We start from the raw sequence: 13225 nt of genomic DNA, 5'->3' as shown, positions 1-13225 counted from the left end.
TGTAACTTTGGACTTCAACATCATGCACCCCAGGTTCCTCATCTGTAACTAGGTAGTTTATTAGGTCTTTTTCCAGCTGTGAATTTTTATGATTCAAATACAAACACTTCTAAGGCAATGCCTAGCTAACATCTTAAATGTAACAATTGAGTACTAGTCTTGAAGTATGGGGCTATCAGAGACTGTGGGTTTGGGGCAGGGAGGGAGGGGCGAAAGGGTGAGTGAGAAAAGGAGCAGTAAGAGTGCCAGGTTGGGTGGAGTGAACTGGAATGGCGCCCAGGCATCTATTTCACAATTTTGCTCTAGTCTAGCCCAGATCTTGATCCGTACCAAGCCCAAGTAAGCAAGTCTGCACACGATTTCTTTCGAAAAGTGTTCACCCGGGTTACTAGCATCCCGCTCGGGCACGAGGAACCACGTGTCTGAACAAGAGGCTGGATTGGTGGAGGATGTTTTAGTGCTGCGGTATGCGCACAGCTCAGCCCAGCTAGCCGAAAAGGAGGAGAAGTAGAAGAGAAAAGAGAACGGAAGGGAGGGCGTGGAGAAGCCTGAGTTTGGAAGGGAAGCTGTTTTCAGCACGGCTCCAGGCGGCCAGAGGGCTGGGTAAGGCATCAATCATTCGGCTTCTCCGCAGTCCAGCCCTACGGCATCACGTTCATTGCCCAATCTGAAAGAAAGGGAGGCAGCAGGAGCCTTTTCCAGCCCCAAGTTTCTTCTTTGCTTCCTTGAGGGGGGTCCCCCCCGGTAGGAAAGCGCCAGCTGTATGGCTGCGTGTCACCCCCTTCTCTTTTTTCCTTATGCCTCTTTCAGCTGCGGGGGCCGGGATGCTCTCGAGTCGCTGCTAGAAAGGAGTTGAGAGACCAAGGCTCCCGGTGGGGATGGGGGGACTGGAGTGGGTAATGAAAGGCGGGAGGGGAGGGTGCACCAGTGAGTTCAGCCTTTGAATTGTGCTATTTGCTTGGACTCCCTGAAGCCATCCAGAATCTGCCTCCTTCCATATCCTCGTCTCTCTGGGATAGGGGATCTCCCACTCCGCTGTTTTTCTTTGCATCCTCCCCATGCGTGGCTGTCGTGGTTTCTATTCCCAGCTCTCCTTTCAGTTGCGAGGGGTGGGGGATGTAGAACCTGAACCGGAACTCCCCTCACTGCAACCTTTGTCTTTTGGGGCCAAGTGCTACTGTGGGGAAGCGAGAAGGGCGGGTAGTTAAGTGGTGTTGTGCACATTGCACCCAGGAGAGGGAGGCCTCTGCCGAAAGTCCCAGCTGTTTGGGGAGCTCGGTGGAGATGAGCAGAAGCGCGAGGAGGGGAATGCTTTTTCTCCCCCTTTTCCTGGACCAGCCATTTTGTGACCTAAGTCAGAGCAGACCAGCATAGGGGCAAAGTCTTGGTGGAGGATTCACAGAAATGAACAGAGCATCCACTGATTAGAAATGAGCCCTCCCCTTCTCTTCTTCCACTTAAAGTCTTCCTCCTTAAATATTCGGGACGAGTGTCTTTTTCTTCCCTGTTATTGGTTCACCACATCTTTCCATTGCAAAGGCCAGAGACTGGAGGAGAAACGAGTAGGTCTAAGAATTGTCAACATTCATGCCTTCATTTCCTGGACAGTATGATTTTTCCTGAACTTTTAAAAAAATTATTATTTCATATTGTCTAGAAAACCTAAAATCTTCTCCTTCATGCAATATTACTTCTTAGGGGAGTTCCAGCTGGAGGACTATTCTGAATCAATTGCAAAGGCTGTAGTGTGGTGGATAGAAAACTTCTTGAAACTAGAAAAACTTATTCAAATTCTAAGCCTGACACATAGTAGCTATGTGACCCTGGGCAGGTCACTTAACCACCAAGTGTTCTAGGGGCTCCAGAGAAACTGGTGACATGAATTAGTAGGAGTTTCCTCAACCAGTATTTCTCTATACCATTGAAATCTCAGGTCCATTTTATTAACTATTTTCTTCTCTTAGTCTTTCTAGTTATTAAGGAAGAAGAAAAAAAAATCCCTTTCCTGATTATTGATCTAGGCTATATATTAAGCTCAGCTTTTCCTAGAAGTGCTTGTTTCTATAGTAACTGCAAACCAGCCTAGAAAGTTGAAAAGCAAGGCAATGGGGTGCAGTAAAAATCAACAAAATTTGAGACAGAGGACTTACTTTCAAATTCTGACTATGCCGCAGACACTGGGCAAGTCATTTAACCATTCTGAGCTTTAATTTCCTCATCTATAAAATATGTAGGTTGGATTAGATTAATTTCAAAGGTCCTTTTAGTTCTAAGTCTGTGATCTGACTAGGATCAGAAACTGGAAGGATGGAGCCCAAACATAAAATAAATGGTAGTGTAACCTTGCCTTACTTGAGTATTGATATCTCCCTTTGAGCTAAGTGAGATAGAATTATAGATTGTTAGAGCTAAAAAAAGACTGGAGAGATAGTTCATTCACCTCATTTTAAAGATGAGAAAACTGAATCACAGAGAAGGGAAGTGTCTTTGTTCAAGGTGAAATATAAGGTGGACAGATTAGACCAGCACCCGTTACTGTATCATATTTGTCTCTCAACCTGTGAATTTTTTTTTGACCATCTGGCCCTCTCTCTACATTTACTTTTCAACATATTGAAAAACTATTTTATTGCAGGAGAAATTAATAGTCACATTGGGGGAAAGGTGGAAGGAATAAACATTTGTTAAGCACCTACTGTGTGCCAGGCACTTTGCAAATATCTTATTTGAATCTCACAACAACCCTGAGATAGAGGTGCTGTTTTATCCCCATTTTACAGGTGAAACTGAAGCAAACAGAGGTTTCATGATTTAATCAGGGTTCCATAGCTAGTGATCATCTGAGGCTGCATTTGAACTCAGGACTTGCTGACTACAGTTTCAAGTCTCCATCTACTGCACTACCTAATTGTTTTGTAATTTTCTTTAAATATAATTATAATTGGATTGTGAACTCACGGAGGAAGAAGGGCTCCTTAAATCAATATTATGAGGAGATATAATTTTAAAAAATCAAACATAAGATATAAAAATTCTTAAAAAATCAAACATAAGATATAAAACTTCCTATAAACTTTATTTCTGATTAAAACTTTATAGTCGGTGTCACCATATGGTCATGAATATCTGAAACACTATACTGAATAATTTTATAAGCATATGTAATCTAGCAATGCCTTATAAATTATGTCATCATTTCAGTTAATGTGTTTTAAATTTTACTTGTGGTATGAAACAACATAAAGAGATTTTTGTGGAGTTAGAGTCACAAATTACAAATTAAGTCCATTTAACGATATATTTTTAAAAAGTCACAGACAAGACGAGCAAATGAGGTTACTTATTGTATAAAACTAAAATTTTACAGCAACATAATAAAATTCTGTCTTCCTTGCCTATTACTCCATTGCTCAAATGGGCAACTTCTACAAACGGGGGCAGGCATAGGGCTATGGATAAGGGCCTAATATAATACGTGTTTTTTTGAAGTTAGTAGATGACTACTCTCAGAGCCACAGCAAACCGTGTGAATCCTAGTTAAGGTTGGAAAATTGCTCCCCCTAATGTTGCAGCCACCTGAGGTTTTAAACCTTCCCTTGTAACAGGTGGGGTTTAACTTAGTAAAACAAATGGTAAAACAGCACAATAGTAAAGCAGTACAAAACCCTGCTTGCTGTGTAGAGCAGACTTCAAAGTTTTTAAAATGTGGTTTATAAGATGGTGCATTTTTTAAATGTTGCCCACTCCTCACATCCTCCTTCACCTATGTTGCCTTCGAGGTAAGCCTGGGCTATGAGTACCATATATTAAATCTTTGGCTCTACCACCTCTGCATATAAATTCGAAGCAATATTAACCCAGGATTTCTCTTCACACCAACCTTTCCACCCCCAACTCCGCTACTTAAAGCAACATTCGAATGCCCCCTTATCAATTTCGTACAAAGCAAAAGGTGAGTGGATATCTTTCTAGGTTTAACAGTTGATTTGCATTGAACTGGACAAAGGAAAAACCAGAGGGCGGCAGTCACTTAGCACGAACCAGGACCCCAAATGTGCTGGAGACTCGTGCAAAATAGCGTTTCTCCTGGAAGCTGGAGCAGAGGCTCTGCGCTTCACTGGGTGAGGCGAGGACACCTAGTGGGCTGCAGTTACCCTCGCGGGTGGAGTGGAGGGGGGTCGGTCGGCGGTCTCCGTGCCCTTACTCTGGCCGCCCCCTGCTTTCCTTGCAGGGGCAGCGGCCCGCGCTCTTGCAGCAGCCTGCCTTCCCGCCCCGGGCCAAAGCAGCCCCGGGGCGCTGCCATAGCAACGGCCAGGACGCCCGGACCTTAGGCCAAAGCCGCCGCCGCCGCCGCAGCCTGGGAACCCATCTTCTTCCCGGGACCGAGACTGCGGCGGCAGCGGCGGCGGCTCGAGGAGCCAGAAGGGGCCCGGAGACGCAGCAGAGACTCCGTCCTGAGGAGGCTGCACCAGCGCCCGCCCCCTCCTGCAGCCGAGGGATTGGCGCACCAACATGGTAAGACGAAGCTGGGCGGCAGGCTGGATGGAGCCCTCCGGGGAGGCGGGGTATGCCGCGGCTCGGGGGTCCCTGCGGGCAGCCGCCCGTTAACCTCCTAGCGCCGCTCGGGACCAGTCTCCAGCCACCGTCCTTGTTTCTCTTCTCTTCTTTTCTCTCCCTGCCATCCCCCTCTGCAGCCCTTCCAGAAGCACGTCTACTATCCGTTTGCCGGCGGCCAAGAGGGCCAGGCGCCCACCTCCAGCTCGACGCTGCCTTGTCCGTCCCGCTCCACTGGGGCCGCGGTGGCCGGCGTGGCCGGCATGGCCTCGGCCGGCGTTGGGCCCTTCCCCTTCTTCCAATTCCGGCCTCGGCTCGAGAGTGTGGACTGGAGGCGGCTCAGCGCGATCGACGTGGACAAGGTCGCCGGCGAGCTGGACTTCCTCACCCTGCAGGAGAACATCATGAACATCACCTTCTGCAAGCTGGAAGACGAGAAATGCCATCACTGCCAATCAGGGGTGGACCCGGTGCTGCTGAAGCTCGTCCGCCTGGCGCAATTCACCATTGAGTACCTGCTGCACTCGCAGGAGTTCCTCACCGCCCAGCTGCAAGCCTTGGAGGAGAAGCTGCGCCTGGCCCTGGCCGACGTGGAGCAGGGCAAGAAGTTGCTGGCGAAACAGGCGGCGGAGATGCGGGTGCTGAAGGACGAGTGCAAACGGAGGAAGAAGATGATCACCACTCAGCAGATGATGATTGAGGCAAAAGCCAGCTATTACCAGGTAGGCAACTGCACTCGGTTAGCCTTTGAAAGGTGCAAGCTGTATTGTTTTGTTTGATAAGTCCTATTTTTTGTACAGGGTTGCTTTCTTGGCTAACACAAGGCACGTTCCTCTCCCCCCACTCCCAGCCTTGGAATGCATATCCTGTTATAGGAAAATAACCCATTTCAACGAATGCAATAGTTTCCAGGGCTTCTAGGTGAATAGGTTTAATGAACAGATGGCACATGAATTCTTCCATTGTAAACTACAAGATGAATGATTAATTTAACAGTGGCAGGGTATGACTTTTTATTGGAAGCATCTGCAAGGTATAATGCTAGAAACCCTTCTCTGTCTCCTCATAACTGATGAAATTAAAAAAAAGTAAATACACACACACACACACATATATATATACACACATATATATATATGTATTTGTATATATATATATATATATCAATTGAAGTAAATCATCTAAAGGTTGGGAACTGTTAAGTTTTCAGGAATTTTGCCTTGCAATAGAATGTTATTGTTATTTTTAAAGAGGGATTGTATCATTCTTTTTTCTTTGTATCTTCAGGGCCCAGGATAGAGTAGGTGTTTAATAAATGCTTATTTATGGAGGGATTGAAAGTTGAAGAACTGCAACAATTATTGAATATTTAACCAAAGTTGAACTGTCCTGGGAGTTTTCCTCCCCCTAAAAAATCTATGGAAGTTACCCTGGGGAAAATTTCTAAACATCAGATTGATAAAATTGAAAAGCATATCCTAAGTTAGTGTTTTCCATTTAATGGTTTATGATTACAAAGATAGTATGAGAGGTTCTTGCTAAAAATTCTTTAATGGCACCTTAATTAGGAAAAATTGCTTTGAATATTATGAGAAGAATATTTAGTTACTCTGGGGGTTTACATGTTTTGTTGGTGGTTGAAAAAGGTTCTCTGGACAAAAATCATTAGGAACCACTATCCTAAATGTTAGCCTACTGTGCAAAAATCACCTAAAAGGACTTAGAGGTCATTCTGGAATACAGATTAACGGTGAGTTGTTACTAAGGTTATAGGAGGCCACATAAACAGTTTTACTGTTTTTGCTGTTGTTCAGTTGTGTTCAACTCTTTGTGATCCCATTTAAGGTTTTCTTGGCAAAGATATGGTTAGCCATTCCCTTCTCTAGCTCATTTCACAGATGAGGAATTGAGGCAAACAGAATTAAGTGACTTACCCAGGGTCATATAGCTGAGGCTGGATTTGAATTTAGGAAGATGTGCTCTATCCACTGCATTCCCTAATTTCTCCATTTTACAAGTAGTAGCTGAGAAATTATTCTCTCCTTAGTCAAATCCCTACTGAACAAGCATTTATTAAGTACCTACTATTTGCACATTATATTATCTCATTTAACTTTTGCGGGGTAAGTGCTATTATTGTCCCAGTTTTGCAATTGAGGACACTGAGGCAGATAGTGGTTAAGGGACTTGTCCAGGGTTACACAGTTAAAAAATTTCTAAAGTGGGACCAGAACTCTGGTCTTCCTGACTCTAGGCCCAGTGCTCTATTGACCATGCTACTGAGCTACTTATTGTTGTACTATACCTTAAAGAGGATGTGTATTTTTAAGGAGGGCCTAAAGGAATGTATGAAATTGCCTAAACTTGAGAGATGAAAATGATGAGAAAAGATAGTTGAGAATATTTATTTTGTTTGAAAAATTCAGAGGTACAGTCAGAATTCTCCATGTTCTCCCCCACCCCCACCCAAGCCACATAGAGTCCACTCGCATTTATTCTTATGGAATCAGTGACTCTGACAACTGGATTACTGTTAATAAGAGTACACGAAAACCTTGCGTTTATGGAACCTTGCTCCGTTCTCTGGATAGCCCAGTTTTCCAAACTGAATTAAAATTTTTCTATAATATATAAATGCTTTCCTGCCTTTTTAAGCAGAATAGTTTGAGCAAAATATAAACTCTTATTAATGATTCTAGGGCACTATTTCGATCCCTTATGCTAAGCTATAATTCCTAGCATCTTATATTTAGATCTGAAAGGGACTTTAAAGATCACGTAATGAATTCAGTTCAGCAGTGCTTGTGAAGTAAGTCCTATGCATTTTGCATGCTGCTTGTATACCAAGTACACTTGTACTATGTGTTGAAGAAACAAAAACACCAGTCTCTGCTCTCAATGACATTACATTTTAGAGGGAGAGGGGTTGGGATTACAGCATGTTGAAAGAGAAATAAATTGGAAAATACAAGGTAATTTCCAGGGGTGGGAGGAACCAAGAATGAGGGGTATCAGGAAGACTTTCTGTAGGGGGTGGCAGAACTTTGAAAAATTGGGGATTCTAGAAGACAGAAGTCGAGAGGGAGAGCGTTGCAAATATGGGAATAGTTTGGGCAAAGAGAGGCAAGCGTAGTGTGATCTCTGTTTGAAACAATAACTCGGCCAGTTTGGCCAGAACATAGAGTGGCCAAGGAAGAATAAGAGTTTGTAAGACTGGAAAGGTAGACTGGAGCCAAATTTTGATGGGTTTTTATCCTACAGGCAATAGGGAGCCGCTGTTGATTGTAAGGCATCTTATGGAACAGGTCAGACTTTAGGTAGATTATTTTTAACAGCTGTGTGATAGAGGAGTTGGAGGAGAGAAACTAGAAGCAGGGAGACCACTGAAGAGGTTATTGCAATAGTTGAGGTGAAAGGTGAAGGCCTGAACTAACTCAGTGGCCCTGTGAGTGAAAAGAAGGGGACAGATTCAAGAGATGTTGTAGAAGTAACTTGTCAACTTATTGTCTGTGGGTGTGGGGAAGTGGGAGAAGGAAAAGTCAAAGCTTGATTAATCAACCAATCAGCATTCATTAAGCACCTGTTATTCATCAGGCACTGTGGTGGATTCTAAGACTAGGTATTGGACCAGTGATGTCATTGGTATACAAAACGTGTGGACGAGAAAACTCTTTTCTGAGGCAGCTGGTGGCTCAGTGGATAGAATATGGGGCTGGGAGTCCGGAAGATTTGGGTTCAAATGTAGCCTCAGACACTTTACTAGCTGTGTAACCCTGGACAAGTCACTTAACCTCTGTTTACCTCAGTTTCCTCAACTGTAAAATGGGGATAATAACAGCAGCTATATCACAAGGTTGTGGTGAGGATCAACTTAAATGATATTTGCAAAAAGCTTAGCACAGTGCCTGACGCCTAGTAGGCTCTATATAAATGTTTGTTGCTTTCTCTTCTTCGCCTTCTCCCCAGTGAAGACTGGCACATCCTTTGCAACCTGTAATCTTAACAGAGTTGCCTAGAAAATTGAGAGGTGAGATGAATTGCCATGGGCACACAGCCAGTACATGTCAGAGGTGGCACTTAAACCCAGGTATTCCGCATCCTGAGACTGGCTTTCTATCATCTACATCAAGGTAGTGAGGTTACAGAGAATGATGAAGCAGTTCCTCCGCTTAGGGAGCTTACATTCTATTTGAAGGAGACAATCTGTGCCCATGTAAATAAGGGATGGAATTAGATGGGACTAGACCTGTGATTTTATTGGTTTAAGGAATTCCCAATAAGGAAACTCCCCCCGCCAATGTAGATTGTTACCCAAGGTAGTGTTTGGGCAGAGTCTTAATGGAAGTAAGAAGTTCCATTAGACAGAGTTGAGGAGGGAGTGGCTTGTAGGCATGAAGGATGAGTGAAATGGTACAGGGATGGAACTTGGAGGGCTCCATGTGAGGAGGAACAAGAAGGCTTTTGACTAGATTAGAATTTGGGAAAGGGAATAATATTTAAGGAGGCTAGAAAGGTAGGTGGGAGCCAGGTTCTGAAGGGCTTTAAAGGCCAAACAGTAGTTCGGCTATGTGGAGGATGGATTGAATTGGGGAGAGATTTGAAAGCCAGTGGCCAAAGAGAACACCATTTCAATACCTCAGGCAAGACTTGATGAAGGCCCAAATTAAGATGGTAGCTATGGAATGTGGTGGATGAAATCTGAAATAACTGAGGCTACAAAGGTTTGAGCTTCTGAGCATATTCATTTATTAAGCAATGCATGCCAATTGCATAGCATATTGGGACCAGGACTCCTCAACTTGGCACTGGACCCTAAATACAAGGGGAGACAAATTTTTATGCATTAAAAGAAAATAACTAACAGTATATAAACCAAGATACAAGATGAGGTAATATGACTTCTAATTGGAGGAAAGATGAGTAAGTTTCAAGAGTTTGTAGGGGGAAGAGCGAGCAGGGGCAATTCCTTGAAATCAAAAAAAGAGACATCTTCCCCCCCTCACCCTGCTCCAAGTGTCTATTCTATCAAAAGAACATGGAAACAATAACTGATTGACCAGTATAGGACCAGTTTTCGGATGAGACATGGTTTGCTTGAGATGTGTAACTATGAGAAAACTCCATCCATCAATCCTCAGATCTGACTGAATTTTTGGTCAGCATAACCTAAGTCTTTAGTTAAGGGTTTCTAAGCAACAGGTAGAGGTTGTCCAGCTTACCAGCCGTACAAGGCTAGGTTCAAACAATGTAATAAATTTTTTCTCACAATGCCCGTAATTGAATAAAGATTTCTCACATTACAGAAATTGAACTAGACTTATTTATAATTGAGTAGAAAGAGAACTGAACTAGATCCAGAATTGAGTCACAAGATGGAGTCAGCGTGGTTCCCCCAGTTCCCCCAATTCTCTCAGAGAGTAGTGAGAATCGATACTGTGGAAGTAGCAGCAGCAAGATTTGGTAATCATTTGGATATAGTGCGTGAGGGAAACCAAGGTGGCAAGGATAACATCAAAGTTGTGAACGCGAGAGATCTGGATAGATGGTGATGTCTGTGACAGAAACAGGCAAGTTGGGAAGACGGGTGGGTTTGAGAGGGAAAGATAATGAATTGTTCTGGATTTGTTGTGTTTGAGAGATGTATGGGATAGCCAGGTGGAACATTTCTAGTGATGTAAGACTGGAGTTTGGGAGAGATGTTGGGGCACATGTGTAGATTTGAGAACATCTGCGTGGAAATGATAATTGAACACATGGGAAATTATTAACCAACTAAAAGAAGAAGTACAGAAGAAGAAAAGAGCTCGGGACAAAGCTTTGGGTGACATCCATATTTAGAAGTTGGGAAAAATCATCTGGTCAAAGACTCTGGGGAGTGGTTGTCAAACTAGGAGGAGAATCAGGAAAGAACACCATAATGAAAGCAGAGGAAAGTAAGCTAGCTACTAGGAAGGGATGAATGGATGATGGTATCAAAAGCTGCAGAGAGGCTAAGAAGGAAAGAAGTCGGAGAAGAGGGATTTGAATTTTGTGATTAAGAGATTGCTGATATCATTGGAGAGAGAAGTTTTAATCATGTGGAAGGTGCAGAAGTGTAGACAACAAGTATAGATGGCTTTCCCCAGGAGTTTAGCTCCTAGAAAGGAGTCAGATTTAGAAAAGAGGAGAACTAGTATGAGGTTTTGATGAGAAAATAGGTCAAGAGAAGATTTTTAGGAATGGGTACATGTGAGCATGTAAGCAGGAAAGGAGACAGTGATAGGAGAGAGTAGAGATTGAGGGAAGGGGGTGATTGAAGGGGCAAGTCCCCTGGGAGGGAAGGGGATCAAGGGTCCAAGTAGAAGAGTCGGCCTTGGCAAGAAGGGCCACCTCTTTGTCAGACTAGAGAAGGCTTCTTAACTTGGGCCCCAGGCAGACTTCAGCAGGTTCATTCACTTGGGTTGGAGGGTGGAAATTATATCTTTATTTTCACTCACCTCTAACTGAAATTTACCATTTCCTTCAGTTATTAAAAAATGTAATCCTGAGAAGGGGTTGATAGCTTCACTAGCCTGCTAAAGGGGTCCGTGACACAAAAAAAGGTTAAGAATCCCTAGACTAGGACATAGGAAAAGAGAATGGGAGATAATGTTGATGTGTAGAATAGGGAATAAACTGGCCCTCTAATTTCTCAGGTGGGCAAGGGAAGGGATCAGAGGTCTGGATCATGGAGTTTCAATTGTTATGGATGATGATGATACCAAGAGTTTGACTGTAAACAGTTTAATATTGTGTTATCCCTCTGTTCTCAAATCTCTTACCCCTTTGGGTTTTCACTCCTCATACCTTGCCAAACTCTAACAGGTAAATGGTTCAGTAGATAGAATGCAGAGCCTGGAGTCAGGGAGACCTGAGTTCAAATGTGGTCTCAGATACAGGCTAGTCACTTAAATGCTGTCTGCCTCAGTTTCCTCAATTGTAGAATTGGAATAATAATAGCACCTTCCTCCCAGGGTTACTTCTTTACAATATCTTTCCCCACCAAAAATTAATAAAAGATTTCTCTTTTAATGATCAAGTGTAGTCAAGCCAAACAAACATGTTGGCCCTATCTGAAAACACTCCTCATTCTGTGCTTAATAGTTTTGGGTTCAAATCCCACACCCGGTGCTTACTAGCAGTGTAACCTTGGTCAGTCATCTGGCTTCCCTGGACCTGCGTTTCTTTACATCTGAGGGAAAACTGGACTATATGGCCTCTGAAATCCTTTTTGGATTGAGATCTGCCATCCTGTGATCTCTCTTCCTAGAGGTGGGAATATGCTTCCTCTGGAATTACGATCAAATGATTGGTAATATTTTTAAAGTGCTTAGTACAGTGATTAACTGCTAGCATGTAGTTGGCACTTAATATATGCTTATTTCCTTCCAACTTTGTATTATTTACTCTATTTCCTCCACTCCTATTTGCATGGTGAATGGTGCTGAAGAAAGTCATGCAACCGTACTGACTGTCCACTGTGTACTTAAGTTATTGAATCTGAACTGAGTCCTCATCATAACAAGGAAATCCTTTTTACATTCCCTAATTGGTTCTCTGATGAACCTCCCTTTCCCCCTTGGTTATTACAAAACCTCTTCTTTCTTTGAACCTCCCTGCATTACCCTTTTCCATCAGCCCCTAGAAGACAAGCCTCGCCTCTTCCTTTGCTGAGAAAGTAGAGACCATTCTCTGAGTTCCTGCTTCTCCCCTACTCTGCATCTCCAGAACCCTTTGAGTTTATCTCCCATTCTTTCCTCTTTTACACCAGCCTGGTAAAGAGGTGGCTCTTCTCTTTGCCTGAGTAGCTCCTCTATTTCTCTCCTACAGCAGACTGCTCCCTTATTCATCTCCCCTCTGTCTTTCAGTTGAAACCTCTCCCCGTCTGCTGGTTCTTTCCCTGCTGACTGCAAACATGTCTATATCATCATCATCATCATCATCATCATCATCATCATCATCATTTAAAAACCCTTACTTCACCCTGCAAGCTACGGTCCAGTAACCTGCTTCCTTTCTCTTTTATAGCGAAACTTTTAGAAAAAGCTGTTTGCTATTGTTGCTTCCATTTTCTTTCCATTTCATTCTCTTTCATTGTGTCTTCCAACTTCATCATCAACTGAAACTGCCTTCTCCCAGTTATAATAATCATAATGATAACTAACACATAGGACTTACTTTATGCCTAGCACCAAATCCAGTGGTCTTGCCTCGGTCTTCATTCTTGCTGCGGTCTTCATTCTTGATCTTTTTGCAATATTTTACACTATTGACCTCCACCTTTTCACCTGAGTATTCTCTTTTCCTTGAGTTATATGATGAAATTTTCCCCTGTTCTTTCTACCTGGCTGATTGCTCCTTCCCAGTCTCCTTTGCTGGACTGCCATCCAGATCCTATTTGTGTATATAAGGCACTCTGCCCTGGGCCTCCTCTTTTTTTTCTGTGTTGTCTCACTTGATCTCATTAGCTCCTACGGGTTCAACTATCATCTCTATTGAGATGATTCCCACATCTGTATATGCAGCCCATATCTTTCCATAACCTCATGTATCCAATCAGTTGCTAAATCTTACTGATTTTACCTCCACAGCATCTCTCATACCTGTCCTCCTTCTCTTCACTTACATAGCCACCACCCTAGTCCAGGCCTTC

At 43.4% G+C, this 13225-nt stretch overlaps 1 protein-coding gene across 3 annotated transcripts in view; it reads left to right on the top strand.

The window, feature by feature from the left end:
• The first annotated feature begins 4425 nt into the window (after positions 1–4425).
• Positions 4426–13225, top strand: part of DZIP1 (DAZ interacting zinc finger protein 1) — an 87094-nt gene continuing 78294 nt past the window's right edge. For all 3 annotated transcript variants that reach the window (XM_020965807.2, XM_020965806.2, XM_020965808.2), the window contains exons 1-2: positions 4426–4515; positions 4695–5276. In XM_020965807.2, the coding sequence (XP_020821466.1) occupies positions 4513–4515; positions 4695–5276 (585 nt within the window). In that variant the 5' untranslated portion in view covers positions 4426–4512. The remainder of the gene's footprint in view (positions 4516–4694; positions 5277–13225) is intronic.

The sequence above is a fragment of the Phascolarctos cinereus genome, unplaced genomic scaffold (assembly GCF_003287225.1).
Source record: "Phascolarctos cinereus isolate Bilbo 61053 unplaced genomic scaffold, phaCin_HiC Scaffold_7;HRSCAF=346, whole genome shotgun sequence".
Classification (NCBI taxonomy): domain Eukaryota; kingdom Metazoa; phylum Chordata; class Mammalia; order Diprotodontia; family Phascolarctidae; genus Phascolarctos; species Phascolarctos cinereus.
This window is presented reverse-complemented; position numbering and strand designations above follow the sequence as displayed.